The sequence below is a fragment of the Thamnophis elegans genome, chromosome 5 (genome assembly GCF_009769535.1).
Source record: "Thamnophis elegans isolate rThaEle1 chromosome 5, rThaEle1.pri, whole genome shotgun sequence".
Taxonomy (NCBI): Eukaryota; Metazoa; Chordata; class Lepidosauria; order Squamata; family Colubridae; genus Thamnophis; species Thamnophis elegans.
This window is the reverse complement of record NC_045545.1, coordinates 25508917-25535592: the sequence shown is the minus strand read 5'-3', so window position 1 is coordinate 25535592 and position 26676 is coordinate 25508917. Positions and strand designations below refer to the sequence as shown.

At 35.3% G+C, this 26676-nt stretch overlaps 1 protein-coding gene across 1 annotated transcript in view; it reads left to right on the top strand.

The window, feature by feature from the left end:
• Positions 1–26119, top strand: part of SGIP1 (SH3GL interacting endocytic adaptor 1) — an 82373-nt gene extending 56254 nt beyond the window's left edge. The window contains exons 19-25 of the mRNA XM_032217806.1: positions 18529–18640; positions 20400–20555; positions 20996–21128; positions 21532–21734; positions 23650–23714; positions 24795–24959; positions 26097–26119. Of these exons, the coding sequence (XP_032073697.1) occupies positions 18529–18640; positions 20400–20555; positions 20996–21128; positions 21532–21734; positions 23650–23714; positions 24795–24959; positions 26097–26119 (857 nt within the window). The remainder of the gene's footprint in view (positions 1–18528; positions 18641–20399; positions 20556–20995; positions 21129–21531; positions 21735–23649; positions 23715–24794; positions 24960–26096) is intronic.
• The last annotated feature ends 557 nt before the right edge of the window (positions 26120–26676 follow it).

Below are 26676 nucleotides of genomic sequence, written 5' to 3'. Positions count from 1 at the left end.
TATTTTATATTAAAGATGCATTTAGTGTGCATTTAACTTTTATATTAAGAAATATGGATATACACTTATTTATGTAAATAAACATTTGATAAATCTCCATAAAAGATGTTAAACTGCAGACTTTTAACACAGCCTTCCTTTTAAAAAATTACATTTTTAAAGCAATCAACAAAATCATGACATACAAACAGTGAAGTTATAGTCATAAGAAGCTAAGGAAATAGATAATAGGAAAGATGAGAAGGATAAGAGTAATAGTAATACAGCCCTACTAAGTAGTTTGACATCCCAGTGTATTAGACAGTGTTGTGGGAATTAATTGTTTAGCAGAGTGATAGCATGGGGGAGGGAACTGTCTCTGTGTCTGTTTGTTTAGCATTGTCTTGAGGGAAGCAGTTGAAACAATTCATGTTCTGGATGTGAGGGGTCTGTAGCAGGGGTGGGTCCTGGATTTTTTTTTACTGTTGGTTCACTCAGGGACGAGCTTTACACGCACGTGCTTGATGTGCACTATGCGCTCATGCGCAAAAGTAAACATGTGCAGAAGCAAAAAACAAGATGGTGCTGCTTATGGCGCTGCCGATAAAACCAGTTCAGACGCATGCATGGCCAAATTACTACCTATTTGGCCGAACTGGTCCAAACTGGTAGGAACCCACCTCTGGTCTGTAGATATTTTCACAGCCTTCTTTCTGGCTTGTGAGTAAACAGGTCCTCAATGGAAGGCAGGATGGTTGCAGTTATTTTTTCTGCAGTCCTAACTAGTTGAAGTCTCTGTCTATCTTATTTGGTTGTGCCACTTATAGAGGTACAAATGACATTCAATAATTGCTCTGCAGAACTGTATCTGCAGGTCCTTGGAAGCCAAGATAGAGTGGGAGAACCCATTGTGATTTTAATCTCTATACAAAATGTATTCTCATGAAAGAAAGCACTATTTTGTATTGGATACATTTTATTTTGTTTAAAGAACCAGATGAAAAAATGACTCAAGAAAAATGTGAGTCATAGTGCTCGCTCCCTGATTTGAACACCCACTTTTCTGGTTTTGAAAATCATGTTTTAAATTAACTTTGGTCTCTTCCTTTTGCATCCTTACTAGTCCTTACAAGTATTAAATTATAATCCCATTAAACAGAGATCATGTTGTTTGCAACTGCTTTTTTATATACAGTAAATAGCACACCCGTGCAAAATTTATATTTTGGCAATTCTATCCATTAGGAGCATAATTGTTCAAATAGTACTATATATAAAATTAAAAAGCATATTATAGGCTTTTTTAATTCAAATTTTATTCCCCTATTCCAAAAAGTAATGCTTCTGATATCCCTTGTTTTGTTATAATTGTTAATCTTACCAACTTCAGCTATTAGATTCCCAAATTATACAAAAATGTTAAAGTAAATGATCTCTATGCATAAGATCCATTTTTACCAAGTAGATACCGATTCATTTATTTAGAAATATTGATTTTCATTTGCTGTGTATAATTCTGAAAACTTTAGAAATTAATGATAAAATTTTCCATGTGTCTAAAATATTTAAAACATTCCTGATTCTTCACATTTAGAAGTTATAATCCATAGACATGTGTCGTTAGTGTTACCTGGTACTGATTATATAAAGCAATGAAATTCATTATCTCAGGAGTAAGAATTCTGATGTCATTGGTGGGTTTTTAAAAAATACTTGTACTTAAGATAAAAGGAAGTTTTAGTCAACAACTGAAGTTTTCTTTAGCCTATTGTAAGGTAATAGATATGTACAGAAATGATTTAGGGGCTTTAGAGTGGGAGTAAATGATCTTCCAGCTTTGGATTTGAGGAGATGCAGAAATTAATTATACATGGAGTGTTTTTCTTCCCTTGTGCACAGCTCAGGCCATAATGATAAGGAGTGATGTGAGGTTGGAAAGTGTTTAAAATTTAGCTTGTGACATTTTCTCATATAAAGTCATTAACTAATTGGACTGCTGGCAATGAAAAATGTCAAAAATAACATTTCAAATCATTATTATTATTGGAAAAGTACGTGGCCTTAAAAAGTTTTTTTTTTTAAAGTTTTTCATTAGCTTCATTTTTAGTAGCTGGTATTCAGAATGATTTGGATTGTGTATCTGAATAATTAAAATACATTTAGTTGATAGTGTTTTCTTATGGAGAAAGAAAAATATTTTCTTTAGAGAATTTTAGGTTGTGATAGTTAACATTTAATGAGCTCTGCAGTCCAGCTATTTCAGGTTTACCTAGCTACTTGTATACTTTTTGTATTGATAGCACAGGTTCAGAGGAGGACATTTTGACTGTTCTATATAATTAAATTTGTTCATGTGTAAAAAGATTTAATATAATCAGAGGTGATTAATATATTCTGAAAAATATTATATAGAAGTAGATTATATTATGTTGCGCCTTGATTGTCTGTATAATGAACAGTTCAGTAATTTTCCTTACGTTTCATTTTGGTTTTAAATCAAAGAAAATAATAACTTAGGAGTTGGTAGCAGATAGGCAACACATAGGTGGAGAGTGTCTTAATTTTCACATTACAATAGACCTTGCTTAATGACTGCCCTGTTTAGTGGCCATTTGACATTACAATGGTGCTGGAAAAAATTTATGACCAGTCCTTACATTTACAATCATCCCTCTGATCACATTTGGACACTTTGCAACCAGCAGGTGTTTACAATTGTTTCAGGGTCCCATGGTCAGGATTGTCCTTTGCACATTTCACAGGTGGCTTCCAACAAGCTGAGTTCAATGGAGAAATGGTAAAATCACAAATTGAAGTCATGTGAAATCTTGCTTAATGTGGCATAATTACTTGCTCAACAATCAAATGTGATATTGTAAATCCATTGTGGTTGTCTGTTGTTTTCATAGTGAATGCATCACTTAGTGACAAAATTGCTGATCCCAGTTGCATTTGTTAAGCAAGGACTACCTGTTGTGGCCCACCAGTGGCCAGCAGAGCTGGCAGCAGAGTTGGACAGTGAGGAGGTTGGGGAAGAACATGGGCCAGTCCTGGGGGTTGAGGAAAGCTCAGACGAGGGCTCTGCATCAGAGGGAGAGAGGAAGTTAGCAGTGAGGCAGAAGAACAGCTGGAGCCTGTTCGCAGTGTGCGCATGCACAGAGCTGCCAGAGGACAAGAACAACTAAGAAAGCAGGGTCAATTTAGGAGTAAAGTAATCACCTTGGAGGTGATTAGCCCCTCCCATAGGAAACAAAAGAAGAGCAAACTGGGAGTGCCCTTTTGCAAGAAACCATTCATTCATTCAGTCATTTCAAGAGTGGAAAGTTCTGTTTGTGACTATAAGAGACAAGGTTTGTCTTGCCCTGTGTTTGGAAACTAGTTACCTGGCAGGCTCCAAACGAGATAAGGTGCATGTGGATAAACATTCCTCTGAAAGACTGTTTGGTAAGCCTTGCTGACTGTGAATGAAAGGAATTCACAGTGATGTAAATAAAAGAGGTTTCACCGGGACAAAGACTTTTCTTCTTGCTTTCTAAGGAAGCCTGGGTCAGAACACTACCTGTATTTGTGTAGTCAAATCTTCCCATAGCTGCTTTATTGCCGCCTTATGTGGTATGCAGGGACTGTGGTTAGACTGCGTAAGAATAAACTTCTCCCTTCATATCCAATATTATGTTGCTAAAACTACTTTTCATTCAGGAATAAAAATGAGAGGAAGAATATGAAATTGCTGGTTATGCAGAGATATGATTCTGCTAAGATTGTGGTTTTTTAATTCTTTCTCTTATGGTCTTGTGGTTTTTATTATTTTTATCTGTTACAGTAAAGCATGACAATCATATCAAGTTACTTTCCCCAGTTATAATTGGCAATTTTACTGTACATAATGTATGTATTTGTGCTCACGTTACTCTGACATCTTCAGAATTGGAGGAAGATATTGAGGTAGTAAATAGAGCAGGTTTCTAGCCTGGATTCTTTCTTCCCTAAGTCCATACGATCTTCTCATTAAGGCCATAGTATCCATAACAATTTAGATCAAATGCTGAATGAAATGCACAATGATCAGGTGGACTGTTTTCATAACTGAAAATAGATTCATTATTTGGAGACTGTTAGGCTTGAACACTTAAAGATGTTCAAGAATGCAATAGAATTGATTGAAAATGGAATTGATTGAAAATGGAAGTGAAAATGGAATGAATATACAATCTGGGCAATAAACAATGACAAATCAATTTCTGGTAGGATAAGTAGGATAATGTTATGTTTTCAATTAATTTTGTAGAATAAATGGTTGGGTAGTCATCTATAATCAAGAAAGACAATCAAATAATTTGACAAATGTCTTTTCATTCCCTTCCACCAGAGTTTCACGACTTTGGCAACTTGAAGATATGGAGACTTCAACTCCCAGAATTTCCCAGCCAATATGGAGTTCACAGGTTTTCAAGTTGCCAAGATTGAGAAACAGTGCCTTAAACTATTGCAACTATTGCAGCCTTTTTTTAAAACTGGAATTCTTCTCTGGCATTACAATCACTGATGCAGATTATATTATAGATCAGGGGTGTCAAAGTCGATTTCATTGAGGGCTTTTATCAGGGTTGTATTTGACCTTGGGGGGCTGGAGTGGGCATGGCCGGGGTAGGTGTGACCAGCTTGATGTCACTGGTGTTGGGGGCTCCTGTGGTGGCCCGAGTGCTTTATCAGCAAAAACAGGATCCCAAGCTCCGTTTTCAGCTGCGACTGCCTCCTGCAACCCTCTGCCAGTGAAAACGAAGCTCGGGAGGGCCACACATTGCCATCCTGAACTCCATTTTCGCTGGCAGAGGAACTGTGGGACAGCTTTTTGCTGTTTCCAGGCGGCCCCATGGGCCAGATCTAAGGACCTCGCGGGCAGGATCCAGCCCCCGGGCTCTGAGTTTGACACCTCTGTTATAGATTAACAAACCAGCCAGCATCCGTTATTTCCAGTGCCAATGTTTCTGTATTATGCCAAATTGCCTCCCCCCAACAAAGAAACAAAATCTTTGAGGTTGTTATTTTTAAAAGAGAGATAAAACAAGAACATTTTATATAATTAAACATAGTAGATAAATCTCTAATAAATGAATCATATTCCATTATAGTAATTAAATAAGCACTAAATCTATAAAATGTGAGATTTCAGATGCAGCATGGGAATTATTTTCAGATTGTTTTTCTGATGCCTAAATTGGTTTATTTGAAATACAACAAAACACAATAAATCAGCAATTGACACTTCAAATTGAATAACATAATTAAAAATATAAAACACATTCTAAAAAAATATATTGGGTTTCATTAAATTAATACAAAAGATTGAAAGCTAACCAAATAAAGACTTTTATGATTTTTCTAAAGAGCTTTATAGCCCAATTTCAATATAAATATATTCTTTCTGCAGTACATTGTTTCCAAGCTGAAGAAGTATAGACGCTTTTAGGCAGCCAGTGTTGCTGTGCTCCAAAGCATTCTGTAATGTTCATTGTAAGGAAGCAGCAGCATATTACATAAATTACAGCTTATAAATGACATTCAGTCTCATGTACAATGCATTGCACTAGATCAAAGTAAGCAATATTAGCAATACATGTGTAGAGTCATACTGCAACTCGTCATAGAATTGATTCCCAAAAGACTCAAAAGTCTTCTCCAACATCACAATTCCAAAGCATCAATTCTTTGGCACTCAGCCTTCCTCATGGTCCAACTTTCATAGCCATACATTACTGCTGGAAAAACCATAGCTTTGATTATACAGACCTTAGTGAAAGTTACCGAATAATTTAAGGAAGAACGGTAGCTTAATCTTTTAGCTCTTATTTCTGTTCCAGTAGTTCAAACATTCAATGCCTGGTTCAATTTAGGGTTAATAGCCATTTAGCTATTTTCGGTTCCAAAATCTTTGGGAACTACACACATCTATACATTGTGGTCAGTACTGTGCTTAATTTAACCATATACTTGCATATACTTTCCCTACATTTCTCACAAGACTCCTATTAATTAGATAGTAGCTGATAAAGATGTTTTGTTTTTACAAGAGCAAGACAGCTTCAAACACCCTATTGTGCTCTGAATACATTTATCCACAGTTGTCATATGTTTGGAAATAAGACAGGATCCACAGATAATTTAGAGAAATAATTAGGTTCTAGCCTGTCTCTGAGGAGACAGAAATATCATATAGATATTAAATAGAAACCAAGCTGCTTGGATATCCACATGTCAGATCCGGTGAAGCTAAGGTGCCACTCCCATTAATAATACTGCGCCTTGTCCTCTCTCTAAAATGAGTGAAATTGGAAGAGTTTCCCAGATGTTAAGAATTTTAAACTATAAGGCATAACAATAATATTAGCTCTGTCTGAGAGATGCAATAGATAAACAAGAAAAATTCCTTCTATGGATCTGAAATTAAAAAGTAACCAAGCTGTCTTAGTTATGAACAAAACTTTGCAAAAACTGAAAATATTTCTTTTTATTATTAAAAATTGCAAAAGGTACTACTTATGTCAAACCTTTGAAATTGTTTCATTATGGAAATGCAATAGAAGATTCTAGAAAGATTATTTAGATCTCATAGTTGAGTAATCAACACTGAAATTCCCTAAAATGAAAAAGACTGGAACTTCAAACATTACCGAGGACTTAATAATTACCTTAATTCTATTCAAAGTAGATGTTATGCCTTAAGCATGGAAAGATTAGGCTTTTACAAAAAGAAATTACATGGAGCCTATCCAGATTGCTTCTCCTCGAAAATTGCTTCAATGAAAGAGAGAGGAATAACCATTTCATAGTTAGACCTTTCAGGCAAGCTGGTCTCCATCATCATGTTTCTTGGCCACTCTAACTAGAAATTATGGAGAGTAGGTACCCGGTGTACCTACTTAAGAATTGGCATACTTACCCATTAACTTCCTTTATTGGCAATTGGCTTACAATGGCTTCTTATAACCTGCTGGTAAAATTCCCCATTAGATTTTTTTCTCCCCAAGATTCTTCCTGATTCCACATTGCCATTTGTGTAAATAGTTGGTGAATGAATCATTTTTATTTTTCCCTCTTTCCTTCTCATCTTTTGTATCATGGCTGTTATATTATAAACTTACATTATCCACTATGTCAACTTTGAGTGTTTTAAGAGAAAGGCAGGTTAAATAAATTGACTGCCGTCTTCTCATCTGAAATGGGAAACTTACATGAATGGATTTTAAGTAGATTTCCACGAAGTGAAAATGCCTTTCAAATGCTCTGTGGTTGATCCCTGGTAAATCTGTCCTTCACCAGAACCAGATGCACATACATGCACGTCTTACACTAACAGTGATGTACAACCACATCCTAAATGACTCTGCAAAGCACTTTTACAAAAAGCAGCTGTTGAGTCAGGAAGAGTTTTGTAGAATAGAACTATTAGCCCCTGTACAAAAGCAGCACTAAAGATTTGAGAATATTACCTATTACCTGTATATGGTGATGTGTGTAAATGGGGTTGTTTTCTTTGAGCCAAGAGCTGGGTGTGTAGTTAATGACTCATGAGTTATTCTAAGTACTTTTTATGACAAATTCAGTAATAAGATGGATAGTATTTAACAAATTGAAATTTAATCCACACATAAAGGTATTCTTGATTAGGTAGAGTGAAATTTCTTTCGGATAGGTAGTATCCCTCCCCCCCCCCAAATAAGATTTCCAATCTGGAAGTACTTCCAGACTCAGCTTTGTATTTAGATGTTAACAAATAAATGCTTATGCTTGTATTTCAAGTCCATCTGTTGTGGGGAGGAAATATATGGCCTGGCCATAATATAAAGCATCTGCAGTGGTTTATTGCTTTTGAATAGCTTTTGAATTTATTATTCTCAAAAATAGAAGTTAATTTGAAAACCCTTGAATAATCATATACTCTTGGCTGTTATATAAATAACATATAAGTTATATTTATAGTATGTCGCTGAGTAAAGAATAGAAGCATGTAAATTCAGAAGTTATTTCAAATAAGAATTAAATAACGTTTGATATATAAGCATTTGTTGTATTTACAATTCTGAAGCAAAGTTATGAGCCATTATTAATAGAAGCACGTAAAATCAGAAGTTATTTCAAATAAGAACTAAATAATATTTGATATATAAGCTTTTGTTGTATTTAACTTTGAAGAAAAGTTATGAGCCATTATTCAACTGTTTTAGTGTTATTTTCCACTGCCCTGTTTGTGGTTTGCAAAAGAAAAATGCAAGAAAGTCAATCCCATAATAACAATGGGTTTAATAATGTATTACATATTGGTCAGACAAAAGAGGCATCAAATAATCCTAGTTTTTATTTTATTTCTGGGATATATTTTGGCATCTAAAATTCTCAACTTACCTGCAAGTATATATGGTAGCTGCACTTCTAGTAGAACAGAACCTGAAAGAATGGGTTTGTCCAAAACAGATCATGCCAGACTAATCTTATTGCATTCTTTGACAAAGTGACAAAATTAGTGGACCAGAGGAATGCTGTCAATATAATTTACTTAGACTTCAGTAAGGCATTTGATAAAGTAGACCATAACCTACTACTAGATAAAGTAGAAGAATGTGGGTTAGACAGCATCACCACCAGATGGATTCGTAACAGGCTGACCAACTGCACTCAATGTGTAGTTGTCAATGAAACTGCATCTACATGGAGGGAAATATGCAATGGAGTGCCCCAAGGCTCTGCTTTAGGCCCAGTACTCTTCAACATCTTCATCAATGATTTGGATGAAGGATAAATGTGGAACTCAACAAATTTGCAGATGACACCAAGCTGGCAGGAATAGCCAACACTCCAGAAGATAGGCTTAAGATACAGAAGGATCCTGATAAACTTGAACATTGGGCACTATCTAATAAAATGAAATTCAATGGTGAAAAGAGTAAGGTTGTACATTTAGGCAAGAAAAATGAAATGCACAGGTACAGTGTAGGTGGTATCTTGCTCAATAGTAGTAACTGTGAGAGAGTGAGCAGCTGCCAAAAAAGCCAACACAGTTCTAGGCTGTATAAACAAAGGGATAGAATCAAGATCACATGAAGTATTAATACCACTTTACAATGCCTTGGTAAGGCCACACTATATTGCATTCAGTTTTGGTTGCCACGATGTAGAAAAAATGTGGAGACTCTGGAAAGAGTGCAGAGAAGAGAAACAAAGATGATTAGGGGACTGGGGGCTAGAACATATGATGAACAGTTGCAGGAACTGGGTATATCTAGTTTAATGAAAAGAAGGACTAGGGGAGACATGATACCAGTGTTTTAATATCTCAGGGGTTGCCACAAAGAAGATGGAGTCAAACTATTCTCCAAAGCACCTGAGGGTAGAACAAGAAGCAATGGGTGGAAACTAATCAAGGAGAGAAGCAACTTACAACTGAGGAGGAATTTCTTGACAGTTAGAACAGTTAATCAGTGGAACAACTTGCCTCCAGAAATTGTGAATGCCTCAACACTGGAAGTTTTTAAGAAGATGTTGGATAACCATTTATCTGAAGTGGTGTAGGGTTTCCTACCTAGGCAAGGGGTTGGACTTCCAAGGTCCCTTCCAACTGTGTTATTCTATTCTATTCTATTCTATTCTATTCTATTCTATTATAGAAAGATAAAACTGAAATAGGGAAAAAAAACCTAAAATTGAAGTAAGTGATCCAGAACTTCAAGGTTTCTAACTTACAGTATGTATTCTAACCAAAATAATTACATTGTTTGAATTTTTGGAAGTTAACTGAAAGAAAAAAGACAAAAAGCATATATTCTATTCTTTCCTTAAATATGGGAGGATTTGTTCAGGTTGCATTATATTCTATAATTATCAAAGGACAAGAGAATATCTGAAAAAAAGAAGAAAAAAAATGTCAGAATTGTTACTTTCAAAATTCTTTTATACAGGGTGAATTGAAAATTAATTGCAAATATTTGTTTTTGGATGCAAGAAAAACCTCTTCTTTTGCACCACCTTTCTGGACATTAATCCTTTATTAATCTTGACTCTGTTCCCAAATAAATAGGAGTCACACCTGTAGACTAAATATCAGCATAAGATATTTTGATAATCTGTTGAATTCAGGACAATATAGATCCATATTTCAAACACTGAAAGCTTGTTTTTCACTCCAGAACTGCCAGAATACAAAAAGGAACAGTTCATGTTCACTACTACACAATGCCCAAATTGCAATATAATAATATTGGCAGTTGATTTTTTAAAAATTGTTTCAAAACATCTTAAAAATCTAATAAAGGATAGAATTGACTGAATCGGGGGGGGGGGGGAAGCACCTTACTTTCTCGATAATGTTTCAGTTTGTTAAATTAAACTCCAACACAGTCTATAGGCAAATGTAAAGGCACACAAACAACAAAAGGTAATCTATTTAACAAATATATTTTCAGTTAAAAATAACCTAGATGTTTTAACAGCTTAACAGGAGCAAGCAATCTCTCTCTGAAAAGAACAAACAAAAATAGTCAAGTCAACTAAATTAAACACAGTGCTGTGGCTTTTTGTTTTTTTTTTTGTTTTCAAGGATTATTAAAAGTAATTTTGTAATTGATGCTCCAATGCAAAATTCCTTTTAATAATTATGTGTATTTATAAATATAAAATTTTAAGTAGTAGTAATATTTAATAATATTAGCATTAACACTTTAGTATTAATAATAGTAATACTATTTATTAGTATTAATAAATAGTATCTGCAACTATATTAACTGCATGAATAAATAGAAATTGTAGATATGGCCAGACAGTGAACTAGGTGAGTAAGCAAAAGTTGAAAAATAGATGTTAGCACAGCACAGGAAAAAAAGAGCAGAATTATTTATCATCAGTACCAAAGTAACATAGAATGAATAGTCTTGAAACTTGACTTGCTTCAAAAACCTGCACACAATTCATAAACACATCCTAAGTCATGTAAAATCAGCACAAAAACTTTGCACTTTTAAATGTGCTCTGAAAGAGCATTAAAAAAAAACACGCCCAGAATGCATATTAAAAGTCAAACAGATCAGCCAACATTAGACAAGTTATTTTAATAGCATTTTAACACTCACTTATTTATTAAATGTCTTAATGGAAGCCCATGCCCGTATACCTTTGCATTACCCATCTGCAACAGTAAATATAGCACATGGATTGTAGGTACCCACTGATCCAGATAAATTCTAACTGGCCTGGCACACAGGAAAGTAAGATTAAAATCCACTCTCACCCCTGGATGCTTCCTTTGGGCCTTTCACTGTCTTTTATCTCCTCTCCTTCACAGGGTTGCTATTGTTTAGGATAAAATGAGTTCCTGAAGGAAAAAAAACAGGATATCAATCTGACAAATGAATAAATTAAAGGTGTCTCTAGGACAATGTATTTTTGGGAAAAAACAGCAGTCACTTTCCAGGTATCTGCAAAAAACTATTTCCTCTGCCTATGCATTAAACTGCTGCTTTCCTCTTAATACTCCAATCCCACAGTGTCCAATTCTTCAAAGGGCAATAGTAACAGTGGTATAATCGGGTGCTGCTAATAGATTAACTAGGTTGGGAACAGATTGGAAAAACAGAAACACTTGGGACAATAGAAAAGAATATTTGTCTGCCTATTAAATTTTTGACTGCCCATTAAATTATGTCAACCGCAATGCTTCATAACTGTTTGGGAGAATCAGGAACAAACCTCGCAAATGAAGGCAAATATATGTGCCAGTTACCAGGACCAGAGGTTTGGTCTTCCGAGCTTTTGGACTGGACACCCCCATCTTCAGAGAGCTTCTCTCTAGCAGAGTGTGTGCATTGGGCTATTCTGTGCGGTATTTATATGGTGGTTGTTGTGTGTTGCTCAGCAGAAGTGCTGATTTACCCCAGATTATCAGGTACTTAGGAGACAGGGGCTTGGCATCTCAAGGAAACAACAGCCAATGACTTAATAGCCATCAATACCCCAATCTACATCTAAAGCTCTACACACTCTGGTTCTGGTGACCAACCCTGTAGGAACAAACCTCTTTTTTTGTGTGTGCCTTGATTTCTAGCAATTTACTGAACAAGCCTCGGCAGTTTTCTCCTTCATGGAAGTGGTTTGTCATTGCTTTCTTCCTCGGGCTAAAGGACTGTGACTGGCTCAAAGTGAGCAGTTGCTTTCATAACCAAGGCAGGACTAGAAAACGTGGCCCCCTGATTTCTGTAGTGCCTTAACCACTATACCAACCTAGCTCTGAAGAAATCTCTGCAGTATGGTACATAATAAAATATTTTGTGCATTCATGCTAATTAAGTAGACAGTAATATTTATCCTGAAAAATAAATGCACTGGAATGAATGGCAATTCTCCGTGCATTTATTCTGGAAAATGCAATGGCATATCTGTGCATCTGGGTATGAAGAGTGAGACACATTAGAAATTGACTTACATAATAGATGTATTCATATGCTGTTACTTATGATTTCTGCCCAGAAATGTATTTTCAGAACATTTTTATCTTCTGAAAAAAAAGGCTGATTCTATTTGCAAATAGCTTATTAAACAAGGTGTTTACATCCAAATGTTGACACATTGGCACAACGCTGTTTTTCAGGTGAATAAATGCATGTTATTTAGATTTGTTTACTTCCATATGCATTAAAAAAACTTAGAAGAGACTTAAATTATTTCAGATGTATTGTCATATTTTGACAATAATGAAAGTAATTAAAAATACAGGAAATATATAGGAATACAATCAACAATACCCAAAGAGTGCTAAACTAACAACTTACTACAATTCTTAATGTTACTTATTGTTAAACTCAAAAATAGAATTTAAAAAACCCTCAGAAACCTGAACATAAAAGATCATGTGTTAGGAAATGAATTTATTCAAATCTGTAGAGACTATTTGTAGGAAATTAAATGAAAAAGTGTAATTCCTTGGGTGACTCCTTTCTTATATGTTTATGAATTTATAACAGTCCAACTTCTTCTGTTGTTCTTCATGAATTAGGCAAAACTCTACAGTTTAAGCCAGACCTCCCCGCTCCAAATGCCAGCAACTGGTCTGTGCAAACAAGTGAAACTCCATCTTCAGAATGCAGGCAGCATGCAAAACCATGCCCCCTCGTGGTTTTGCATGCTGCCTGGTGCCCAAAAGGTTGAGGGCCGCTGGTCTAAGCTGCTTGCCTCCTTCACAGCTCCTGGCCACTTCTGAAGCCAGCTTTACAAATTCCTCTCTGTATGGCAGAGGATTGTCAATGGAGTTAGCTTGGTGCTACCAATGGACCAATCTAGTGCTACCATAGAACTTCACTGGTTGTTCCCCTCTTTCTTGCCTTCTGCATTTGGGCAGGTAAAGCTCATTGTCTGGCCCTTTGTGGGTTGGTCCACCAATCCATGTCTTTTCCTTTGCTACCTTTTGACTGATCCCCATTCTGTTCCTGTGCTTTCCCAGATGTTTGTTAGCACAGTTGTTCTGTGTTCTCTCCATTAACATTAACATTAACACAGGTCCATTCTCTCCTCCCTCTGCCCATTGTTACCTTGATGCTATAATAAATAAGTAATGGGAATAATAGTCAGCATTTTGGGGTGAATCAGACCAAAAAATTAACTCCCCAAGAAAACTAGAACTGTACTTGATTGATTATGTCCATCATATCATAGACAGATGTTCTACATTAGCACTTTATTGAGATAAGCTACCCTGATTGTACTTTTCTCCTCACCCTGTTATATCCCAGTGAATCAAGGAGAACCTTGCCTGAGTCTTTTCCAAATACTATCTTGATTCCCAGGACTTCAGGAAAGTTTCAGTCCCTCTTTATTTATATAACAGTTCCTGCCTATTTCTCTCAAGGTCAATTCCCCAATTCTCTATACAGGTAGTCCTTACAATCATTCCTTTAGTGACTCTTTGATTTATAACAGCACTGAAAAAGTGATTTATGGCTGTTTTTCACACTTACAAATGTTGCAAAATCCCCATGGTCACATGATCAAAATTCAGGGGCTTGGCAAGTGGCATATATTTATATATTTTTCAGCTGGCTATTGACAAACAAAGCCAATGGGGGGAAGCCAGATTCAGTTAACAATTATACAATTCACTTAATATCTGCAACTTAACATCTGTGGCAAAAAACACTGTAAAATGGGACAAAACTCACAACCACCACCTTGCTTAACAACAGAAATTTTGGGGTCAATTGTGGTTGTAAATTGAGGACTATCTATACTATATGGTTTTTGTTATTTCCATACAGAATAAGTATTAATTGTGCAGTATTAAAGAACTGATGATTCAGATTCATGGAAGCAAATAAATTCCATTTTCAGCCTTCCATCCTTCCGAGGTGGGTAAAATGAGGACCCAGATTGTTGGGGGCAATATGCTGACTCTAAGCTGCTTAGAGAGGGCTGTAAAATGGTATGTGTCTAATTGCTATTGCTATTCACTGAAATTTTGTACCTGCATTCCAACATGCCTACACTGCAGCCAAAAGACTTTTAAAAAGAGGTTTGTGGAGGAGGGAGCCTTTGCAGTACAACATACACAGAAGGAGAAATAAACAAGACTATGCTTCAACCAACCTATGCAAATTGTGGTCACCTGAAAATGTAAGGATAGAACAAAGCTATTTTGCAAAAATAGGAAGCACGTGGTAGCCGGAAGTCTTTATTGGACTTCATTTCCTTTATGAGCCATCAATGAGTCAACTGAAAGAAGAACAGGAAGAAAGTAGAAGGATGAAATAATCATACAGGCAGAAACTTGGTGCTGAGTTGGGGAGAGCATGCAAGATACTGTAGTCAAATAGTGCTGGGGGTATGTTAGATTGGAATGAAATGTGATAGATCAATCGCTTGGAAATGCTTAAGATTGCTCAGAATAGTTTTGAAGCAGAGCTCCAAAACATAGGCAGGGCATATATTTGTGATGGGCTGAGAGTTGGTGGAGGATGATATCTGTTCCTGTATTTGAGAAACGATGAGTGGCCCATAGTTGTGATGGGACCTGGACAAATTCTAAATCACATATTTTTTTTACTTTAGGCTTAATCCCGGTTGTTGTACAGTTGTTCCCTTCACTTGCATGACAAAAATATAAAGTATTATTATTATCTGTTCACAACAATGTGAAATCAGAGTTGCCAGTTATTTAGCTGGTGTTGGTCTCCATACGTATCAAGTTCTTCCCAAAAATCTAGGATGTCATAATGCAGCGGTGTAATATATAGGTGAATTCAAGTATTGTGGCCTTTTGCAATTGACAGATGGAATTTTTCTTCTTCTAAATTCCAAGTTTTTTTTCGTATGGCACCCAGTATGCCAGTGACAACTGGGATTATCGTAGCTGGTTTATGCCATACTCTTTCAGTTTCAATTTTCAAATCTTGTTACTTCATGTTCTTCTTCAATTCTTTGTCTTCTATTCTACTATCCTCTGGTATTGCCACATCAATTCATCCACAGTTTGTATGTTCAACCACAGTTATGTCTCGTGTATTATGAGCTAAGACTTTATCAGTCTGCATTTAAAAATCCCACCTGTTCATCATCAACTTTTTCAACTTAATATTCCCACCAATTTTCCATAACTTGTATATATTTTTTTACAAATGTTCCAATGAATCAGTTTTGGGAGTTGCATTATGTCATTGATTATAATCAATTTGTGTCATCTTGCATGAGCTGACTATATGATCTACTGTTTCTTTTACTTTTTTGCACAATCTGCATTTTTAATCATTTAATTTTTCATTTCTGGCCTTGATTGCATTAGTTCTAATAGCTTTCTCTTGCACAGCCAAAGTGGAGTCTTCGATTTTTTTTAATGTTCCAATTATAAGCCATTGCCAGATTTTATCTTTATCCACTTTCTCCTGGATCTTTTGCAGAAGTTGACCAAATAATGCTTTTCTTTACCAGAATACTGTTCAGGACTCTCTTTTTTTACACCATTTTGATATTCACTTTAACATCCAGTCTTTAATTTGCATCACTGTTTGTTCTTGGCTGTCTTTTACATAAACACGTTTGTTCTCTGATAGTTTGGATGATAATGATGATGATGATGTGGATGATGATCTGCTCAACAAAAAATCTTTAGACTAGGACTTTTCTAATTATTTGGGTTCTAAGAGTTTGGAAGGAATGATTGTTACGATTACTGCATTGTTAGAAAGGAACAAATAAGTTATTTTAATTTATTTCTTAATTTATGTTTATATGTATGTATGGAACTTTATTTATTTATTCTAGAAGTTTAAAAGTACTTAAATGTATTCACATTTTTCTCCGATAGGGCATACACATTGAAGGCAGGTGAGATGAAGGACTTTCATTAAATAGGATATTTAAAAACTGAGTAGTAAAAAGTTAAAATGCATAATCCCCAAGGACAGTAAGTGAGAAGGTATGGAATAGGGTTTTTACTCCTGATGCCCAAAATTACCTATTTTGAGGGAACCTAGAACTCAGAAAGCAGAATTTCCTAATTTTGGACAGAAGCACTAAAAGCTGTTTAACAATGTACAGAGAGGTAAATGACTGGGGTTTGCTATAGTAAATACTTTACTATATATTGAATCTTGAAGCTTTCTGAACTACTAAATGTGGTCTCCTGCTGCACATAAAATACCTGCTCACAACTCGATAATATATTCAAGTCTATTTCAGTCATGACAGTTTAACTAAACCCATTCTAAATAAATCATCCTCATTCTCTAGTTTTAGTTTAAATCACAGACTATCTTTTTGCTGATCATATACAAGGATTCAAGATCCATAAATGGCCCTGAAAATAAATCTGTACCTTTTCTTCTTGACTTGGTTTCTAAGTTTGACTCTTATCCCAGTGTATTCTTTGAAAATTAAAATATATGCACACTGCAAGAGGGAGTATACTATTGATTAAGTATTAAAAATGAGATTTGTAGAAGATGATTAATTAATGAAATTCTCATCTTTTGTAATACAAAGTATTTGAGCCGGCGCTGCATGGAACGGCTTCATCAAATCCATAATAGAGAGGGCGAGATTAATATATATGTTTTTTAAAAAGGGGGGGGGGGGTTCCCAGGGAAAATTCAGCACGGATTCTGTCATTTGCCCAGTCCTATATAAATCCCCCCTCTCTATATTCCATTGCAGGCTGGTAAGCAACTCCGGGGTTGTGTGGGTTGCGTGTGTCCCTTTCCAACAACTCATAGCCCCCGCCCATTTCCCAAAGCGTCAGCCGCTACCACCACATTGGGGTCCCTCGGACGCCGTTGTTGTCTTGAGTGACATCTTTGAAAAACATTCAGGTGCTCAGGCATGAAAATGTGCCGCTCAAACACTATACTTTTTTGCGCACACTGAAAAAAAATTAGAGGGAACATTGATGCTAGGACTTCAATTTCTAGATTTCTAATCAACAACTGAATGATACCAGACTGATGTAGGTACCTATGATCTTTTTATGTCTCTCAACCTATTTCAGAGGTTTATAAAACAAAAAACTAACTGCACATCTCAAAGTAATTTCCACTGGAACACAATCTCCTTTTTTTCAGAGAACTCATATATTGAATTTTTGGTGCTGCCTTGTTTTAAACTAGGAGAGGAGGAAGGAATGGCAAGAATGATTATCTTTCTTAGTGTGGTTGTTCCTCCTTCCAGCCAAGGCTGTCATTCTCCAGCCATTCTCCCATGTTTATGAACATCGTAATCAGATCTATTAAACACTAAGTCTTCTTTGGATAATATTGAGCAAACAGCACACATTTTTAGGTTTTCTCTTGTTGACTTCCCCTTTTTTCTTTCATATTAAGCAACATTTGAGTACTCACTATTACCAGTAGATTATTATGATCTTAAATTCATTTACCACTAGACTGCAATTATAGAAATCCTCAAATGATTGGCCCAAATGGTCATGTTCTACTGTACAACCACGCAAAAAACTGTGTTTCAATTAATATGTTTTGATCAAACATTCCTCTTGTTTTGATATTGTCTGAATTATATTGGCTTAGCTGTTTAAAGAAATGCATAAATATTGTATATATCTGTAAACTGCTTTTGTGATTAAAAAGACAAGTTTGCTTTTAAAGGTAGTCCTTGTCAAATGACCATTCTTCTAGTGAGCGTTCAAAGTTGCAACAGTGCTTAAAAAAAGTGTGACTTACCATCAGCCTTTGCACTTGTCACAGCATTCCCACAGTGATGCGATTGTAATTCAGGCACTTAGGAACTGTTGCATATTTATAAAAGTCACAGCATCCTATAGTCATGTTTAAGATCTTCCCAGCTGGCTTCTGACAAGTAAAGTCTGTGGGAAACCGGAAAACCACAAATTGTAGTCATGTGATGCTTCACTTAATTATTCCACCACTTTGGGCCCCTAGTGTGGTTGTAAGTCAAGAACTACCTGTACTTTTAACTCCACCTCTATCTTTTCTTAACATTGATTTGAAAGAAGTGAACAAAAAAGATTTAGTGAGAAAAAGACTGTCTGGGTTTCATTGGTTGCAGGCTCTTCCAGAGGTCCCAGCCCCTTAACAATGGGTGCACAAGACACCCTCCCTGTAGCTGCAGCTTTCACTGAAACTGTGAATGCGTACTTCAAAGGAGCCGATCCTAACAAGTAAGTGTTATGCCCTTTCTTCCCTTCCTCTTCCCATTTAGCTGGCAATTCAGGATTGGATTTATGCCACCCATTTCCTCTGGAGTAGCATTTGTTCACAATAAAGCAACAAATCTAGAGAAAATGTTTACCTTTAAAAAAAAAGATTTTTATTAACAAACATGTAAAATACACACACACACACACACACACACACACACACACAAATTAGATGTACACCACATTTATACAATAGAATACGAACAGGAACTTCCTGTTCTTTATAATAGCAATCATCAATCAATACCGCTCACCTTATATTATTTCCCCTTCTATTGTATTTCATTTGGACTTCACCATTCTTAACCCTCTTATTTTACTCATAACTATTATTTTTTGAGTTTTGTTATATTCCTTCATTGATTTTTGTTTCTTTCCTCCATCCACCTATACCATTTATCCCATATCTGGTAGAATTCAGATTCTTCTTTTCCCTGGATTTCTTTAGTTAGTTTGTCCATTTCGGCACAGTTCATAACCTTTCTTATTATTTCATCTTCACTTGGAATTAATTTGTTTTTCCATTTCTGGGCAAAGGCAATCCTTGCCGCCATAATTATATGTAGTATTAAATACTGCATTTCTTTTTTGTATTTCGCAGTCATAATTCCTAATAAAAAAAAACTTCAGGTTTCCATTCTATTTTAACCCCTGTTATTGCCTCCAGCCAATTTTTGACCCTTTCCCAAAAAAGTTTAGCCTCCTCACAGGTCCACCATAAATGGTGATATGTTCCGTGTATTGATTCACATTTGCAGAATTTTGGGGAGGTATTTGTTAAGATTTTAGCTAACCTTGTTGGTGCCAGGTGCCATATGGGAAATGTTTGCCTTCTATAGACACATGTGTTGGGGAAAAATGTGGAATGACAATGGGACATGATATTTTTTTTAAAAATGACAGTCCTTTAAATTACAATTTCCAAGATTAATTATATTCTTCCTAATGCTATCCATTTTGTCAGAGTTCTTAATATACCCCTTAATGTCCAGGTATTAATATGCCACTTAATTCTTCAAATATCCCTTAATATCCAGGGATGACAAATTAGAATCTAATGTACTTTCTCACGACTGGAAGGAGATAATGAACTGTATTAGAGGTTTTTCTCTTTCTCCCCTACTTCCCAATGCTATTAGTCTCTGGGAAACTCGGAACAAATTTTGGAGCAAATAGAAGAGGAGACCAAGTGCCATATTACTCCTTCTGTCTTCTGTCCTTAAAAGTACACTTAGTGAAATTCTACTATACCACATTTTCAGAATCACTAAAATCAGCACAAATACATCCTAAAGCTACTTCAGGACATATGTTATACTCATGTAATTCCAGAGGAATATAATAAATCAAAGAGTGTAGACTCATAGATTTTTCCTTGCCATTGATCTTGCTTTCTAAAAACTGCTTTCTAAAACATTTTGACTACATTTTGTAGTCATTTTTGAAAAGATGAAAATTGTGGATATAACTCAGTTTGTAATTCTGACATATTTGAAGAACTTGCATTCTTTTGAACAATAGCTCAAATTTCTGAACACAATTTTTCATGTTTCCAAATGAATGTATGATAGATTAAGTCAATATGGATGACTGAAGTGAGAGTAGAATATGCTGAAAGCAAGAAACTAAAGTATACATATATATGTTTTGATTCAAAACTCGCTAGTTGTGCATAATTTGTGTGCTCTTTTTCTCTGCCTGCATCCTTTTGATTCTGAAGATGTATAGTAAAGATTACCGGAGAAATGGTGCTGTCATTTCCTGCGGGAATTACTAGACATTTTGCCAATAACCCCGCTCCAGCTGTTCTAACATTTCGTGTGACAAATTACAACAGATTGGAACATGTTTTGCCAAATCCTCAACTTCTTTGCTGGTAAATATCATTGTAGTAAGTTTTTTTTTTACAGGAAACAGTGATTTTTGCAACTTTTGTGTAAGACATGTTTATGGCTTATGTTGTTGGTTTATTAATTGATTTTTTTAATTGCACTGAAACCTCTTTTTTTCTGTTCTTTGACAAAGCTCCCAAATTAAACTGGCTCTAGTGCAATACTTAGGTTAGCTTAAATCTAGTTTTTAAAAAGCATGAACACTATTTCAATAGTCAGAAGAAAACAATCTGTTACCCCAAGAGACTGTGACATGGGTTCATCGGTCTTCTTTACACCACTAGATCACACATTGTGGTGTTTATTTCCTCTAGCCTAAAGGGAAATTCTTCAGCTGGAATTAACTATAATTTTAATACAAAACTAACAAATATTTTGTATTGATGAAAATGACATGTGTTCCTCCTGTTTTAAATTAATGCAGTAACAGCACTCATGCTGATGTCAACACAAAGGAGTTCTGGGTAAACATGCCAAATTTGATGACTCACTTGAAGAAAGTGTCTGAACAGAAACCACAAGCAACATACTATAATGTGGATATGCTTAAATACCAGGTGTGAGCGCCTTTCTGATCTTGCAAAGTCTCTAATCATAGTTTAAGCATAAACTCCAGATCTTCCGCACAGCCCTCAAGATCTGGCTATCCTGTCAGGCCTGGGGATAAGACCTTAACCTTGCCCCACCCGAATGCTGAATGAATGTTGTGTTTTACTGGTTTATCTTTTTATTCACATTTTTCTTTTTTTCTTGTGTTCTGTCTTGCACTCCCTCCCTATTAATTGTAAGCCGCCTTGAGTCCCCTCAGGGAAAAGGGCGGCCTATAAATGTCAATAAACAAACAAACAAACAAACAAACAAACTCTTCAGGTGTTCATTATGAAACATTTCTCTCACACTCTTTTCCTGTCTGTGTCTGATGGCTCATACAGATACTAAATGTTATTTCTGTCTTGCAAGGTATCAACGCAGGGTATTCAATCTACTCCACTGAATCTTGCAGTGAACTGGCGGTGTGAACCCACAAGCACAGATCTACGCATTGACTACAAGTATAATATAGAGGCAATGACTACACCAGTAGCTTTAAACAATGTGCAATTCCTTGTTCCTATCGATGGTGGAGTGACAAAACTACAAGCTGTGCTTCCACCTGCCATTTGGTATGAATCAGAGGTGCTCCTTGCCTCTTTCTTATTCCATCAATGCACTTTCTTGATAACTGAAATTGAGCAAAATCTTTGGAGAGCCTGAAATAGTCTTGGCAAGCTATAGCCATGAAGAGCCATATGCTGATTAAAACTTTGGCACAACTTTGTCTGAATAAGTATTTAGTATTTCAAGTATGATGAGAAAGAGGGAACAGCATTCAGAAGAAGCCTTCTCTGTTCCTTTTAAGGGTTTATTTTTGTGTTTAAGATATTTCTTGTATTCTTATTTGTTTTTATGTGTTTTTACAATTGGAAACAGCCCAGAGTCACTAGGGGTTGTGGCATATACATTTTGTAATTATTAATAAAGGTTTCAGACTTTGTGGAAGTACAGTGCCTTTCTGCAATTTATTAGGGTAGCCATAACTTTTTTCAGGCTTCTTCACAAATGTGAGGGGGGGGGGGAAAGGTATGACTTCAGTGAGTCAACTCCTTAAGGCAATTTTTAAACAGAAGCCTCAAAGAAGACATGGTTGCTTTAATGCAATATTTTTCAAAGTGTGGTCTCAGGATCCCCAGAAGTCTTCCCCAAACTGTCTGAAGGGTCCTCAGTATCAAAATTATTTGCCAGCCAATGTTGAAACATAGCACAAATATTTAAAAATTCCATCAAATAATCTTGAGAAAGGCAATTAATGCGTCAATTTTAATTTTTAATTCAGTAAATATCAAAAAATATAACACCTATGAACAAAAGCTCTTTTAAAAGTCTCCATAATTTATAAAATTAATCCCTGCTTTAAAAAGTTCATAGCACATAACAGTGATGAGACTTCTTTCAATGGCTTTCAATGCCTCAGCAAGGATAAAAACACAGATGACAGATTGCTGAGAAATAAGAGAGGGTTTGCCAGAGTGGGAACAGAAAGGATTACCTATCTATCCATCACTTTTGTTTTCAGATTTCCCTTGGCAAATCTCACTGTAGACTTAATTTCAGGAAAGTAATGGCCAGGAAGTGGTCCATTGTTGCTATGATACTATTTGTATCACAAGTTATTGATTCAAATATATTACCTCAATTTCATTGAGGGCTGCATCAGGATTGTGGTTGACCTTGGGGGGGCTGGGAGGGCATGGCTGACTGGATGGGTGTGGCCAATTGGGTGGGCATGGCCAGCTTGACGTCACTTCCCAAACTACTGGCATGTTTCATCTTTGCATTGGGTAGACCAGGCCGAAGCCATGCTGGCCCAATGTTTCCTCTTTACATTGTGTAGACCGAAGTGACATGGGCCAGGCCCTTACATTTTCCAGGACAGCCCTGCTGGCTGGATCCAACCATATCACGGCCCGGATCTGGGCCGTAGGTCTTGTGTTTGACACCTCTGAGATATATGTACAGAATGCAAATGGATATGGAACTTCCTGAATTCTTAACAGTTTAGCATTAAGCTTAAAATACAGAAAATAAGTGTAACAAACTGATTTTATAGCATGGCATCTAAACATTTCAAATTCAAAATACTTTAAATTTTAAAAAAGTACTTTTGACCACTTTGGAAGTTCAGTATTTTAAAATAAAAATAACTCTATTTTGAGTTTGAAACAGGGCCATTTTGAGTATAGAACAGTTTTGAGACTAGAGACTCAACAGATTAGAACAGTTTTAAGCTTGAATAATCTGCCTAGAGATAGGCGTCAAAATAATAATAATAAATAAATACATATCTCAAATTCAAAACATTTTGCATAGCCCTACTCTATCCCCTTATTCAGAAAAAAAAAATTGAAGCTGTAACATAAACAAATTGAGTTAGATGGATTGATACTTAATTTTACTGTATATTCTAGAATGGAATACAGTTTTGCTGGAAATGTTCTTCAGTGTTCTCTATCTTGAGCAATTTTATTTTCATGTTTTTAGGAATACTGAACAACAAAGGATATTGTGGAGAATTCCTGATATTTCTCAAAAATCGGAAAATGGAGGTAATCATACAAGTTTATATTCCTGATAAAACTTTCTATCCTGTTCATCATTCTTTGATCAATCACTCATATCTTTTCAAGGTCCAGTTAATCTGGTAGTTAAGGTATTCAATTTGAAATAGAATAGAATAGAAAGCATAGAAAACATATGATTATATACACACAGTATGATGTATATATGTATCAAACAATACAGACAATGTTGTTATATAATTCAAAAATATATTCATATATTGAACAGTTATCTTTGTAACCTATTAAACCAAAACGGAACTCTAACTGAACAAGGCAATATTATCTGAGTGCCTAAATAGATATTAAAAATAAACTTTTTATTACTAACAGGATATATATATATATATATATATATATATATATATATATATATATATATATATATATATATATATATATATATATATATATATATATATATATATATATATATATATATACTGTTAGTAATAACCCTAACCCTAACCCATGGACTGATTCCATGATACCAGACACTTTAGCCTGTTTCAAAGTTTTCAAACATAGCTAAGTTTACCATAGTAGTAACTTCTTTGTAAAATTTACATGTTGTAATAGTTATACTAATACAAGACTTTTAGATTCATCCAGTGTATCTGAGATAAATTGTGAATTCCAAGGATACCGTAGGTTAATTCTAAGGTTTTCAAACTTGACATGCTGACTGTGGGATTCTGGGATTAAAGTCCAGAAGTCTTGAAGTTGCTAAATTTGGAGACCCCTGGGTTAATTGAATACCTTGCCATTTTGCAATTTAGAGTAGTTTAAATTCCTCAAGTAGTGGCTCAAATGGCTTAAAGCATGATTTGGAATAAACTGATTTAAAGTATGAATACTTTAAGTTACCCATGCCTTCAAAAAAAAAGTTTACAAGATGGTTTACAAACTTCAATTATCTCAGGGCATAGGTTTGTCATGTGAAAAGACTAATATGAAATCCAAATCTAATGTTACAACCAGAATTTTACTAATGGGCTTTCTATAGTCTAGGCACAAGATTGCATTGTTTTCTATATTAATGTACCTGAATGAATTTTCTGTCTGAAGGAGTGGGTTCCTTGCTTGCACGATTCCAGTTATCTGAAGGACCAAGTAAACCTTCACCACTGGTTGTGCAGTTCACCAGCGAAGGAAGCACTCTGTCCAGCTGTGATATTGAACTTGTTGGAGCTGGGTATCGTTTTTCACTTATAAAAAAGAGATTTGCAGCAGGTAAGGAAAAGCTAAATTCTGTTTTCCCTAAGGTAATATTAAAGATAATTATAAGCCTATTTCATCTTGTGAAAGATTCAGTAGGAAAAATGCCAAATTCAGTCTAAACATCTGTTTTAGGCCCACAATAATAATTAATAATTGAACTGTATATCAACAACAAGAAGAATTGGGTTAGTATATGTGGTAAGTATGGTCTCAGTGTCATTTGCATCTAGTCATCAAGGTGTTAGCAGGTGCCTAGTCAAATCTACCAATTCAGCATTTCATGAACAATGATAGCCACATATTTTAGTTCATAATTCAACTGTGAAAACAAGTCAATCAAACACTGAATTGCACATTTGCAGGCAAAGAATGCAATTTCTCTTTCTTGTTTATTTTCCCATTTGTCTTCTCATGCACATCTTCTCAGTCTGTTAAGCAGATGAAGGAGACAATTAAAGAATAAAGGTATTATCAGATGGTTGGTTGATTATATGTTATAACCATGTTCAGTAGTTTAATATATTAATTTTATATAATTTGCTGAAGGAGGAAGCAGGCCAATGTTCTCCAGTATAGTTCCAGTTGTATGTGAACTAGAACTTTGTCAACTTAGTTGTCAACTCATTGGCTCGAGGCTCATGAATTAATTAGGGCATCTTTCGTAAACCTAACATTAAGCACATAGGAAGGATACTATGTGGACAAATGTGAACTTAGGTTTACCTAAGGTTGACCATTTTTATCTAGTGATCTATTATCTATTTATCAGTGCTAAAATGTACCTTTTATTATTGCTTTTAGTCTTTTATGCTTCATGTGTACCTCCCTCCCTACCCCACAGAAGATATATATGATCTGCTTTTCTAATTGCTTCTTTCTTTTCTGAAGTGTAAGATGTCCAGAAACTTCTGGAGTTGCGTAGCCTCCAAACTGTATATAAGTAAATAAATAAATCTATACTTCCACCCCTTGCACCACAAAACTGTACAATGAAGTTCATGTTTCATAATGGTCTCTTCAACTGTTTAGACCTCACTTTGATTTAACTGGTAATATATTTAGTTGACAATGGTGTGTTTATAAAAATAAATCTAGGCCTTACAAATGTCATTAACTTTTCTTTTTACATGCCTTTAATCATTTTTACAGGAAAGTACCTGGCAGATAACTAACTGAAGTATATGCAAGTATGTTGAAAATCCATATAACTGAGGACCGCAGTGGTTGGATGGTTTTTATATGCTGTTGAGGGGAAACTAACTGAATCCTGTATTCAGGACATTTCTGTTGAAAGCATCAGCAATTCAACATTTCTCTCTCAGAAAATGCCATGTTGATCAGTCCTACAGTATTTACTTCTAGATGTAACATTGTTCATGTTTTAAATTGTAATTATTGTATTTGTAAATTGTACTCATTCTAGTAAGGCTGTATTTTGGCAGTTATACACTTGAGTTTTAGCATTTTATCGTTCAAGAAATGGGTGTAATTTAAACTGTGATATATATAAATTTAATAGTAGTAATGCTGAATGAGACAAGCTTTCAGAGGCAGATGCATTTTGTCAATGTATACAATTTGAACACAATGCTAACAGCTGTGAGAAAAGGAGTGCCTCAAAAAGAATATCAAAATTAGCTCACCTGCAAATTCATTGATTATTTTTTTCAGTTGATAGCATATGTCATACAAATATAGTCACATAAATAAACACATATGACTTTAAATA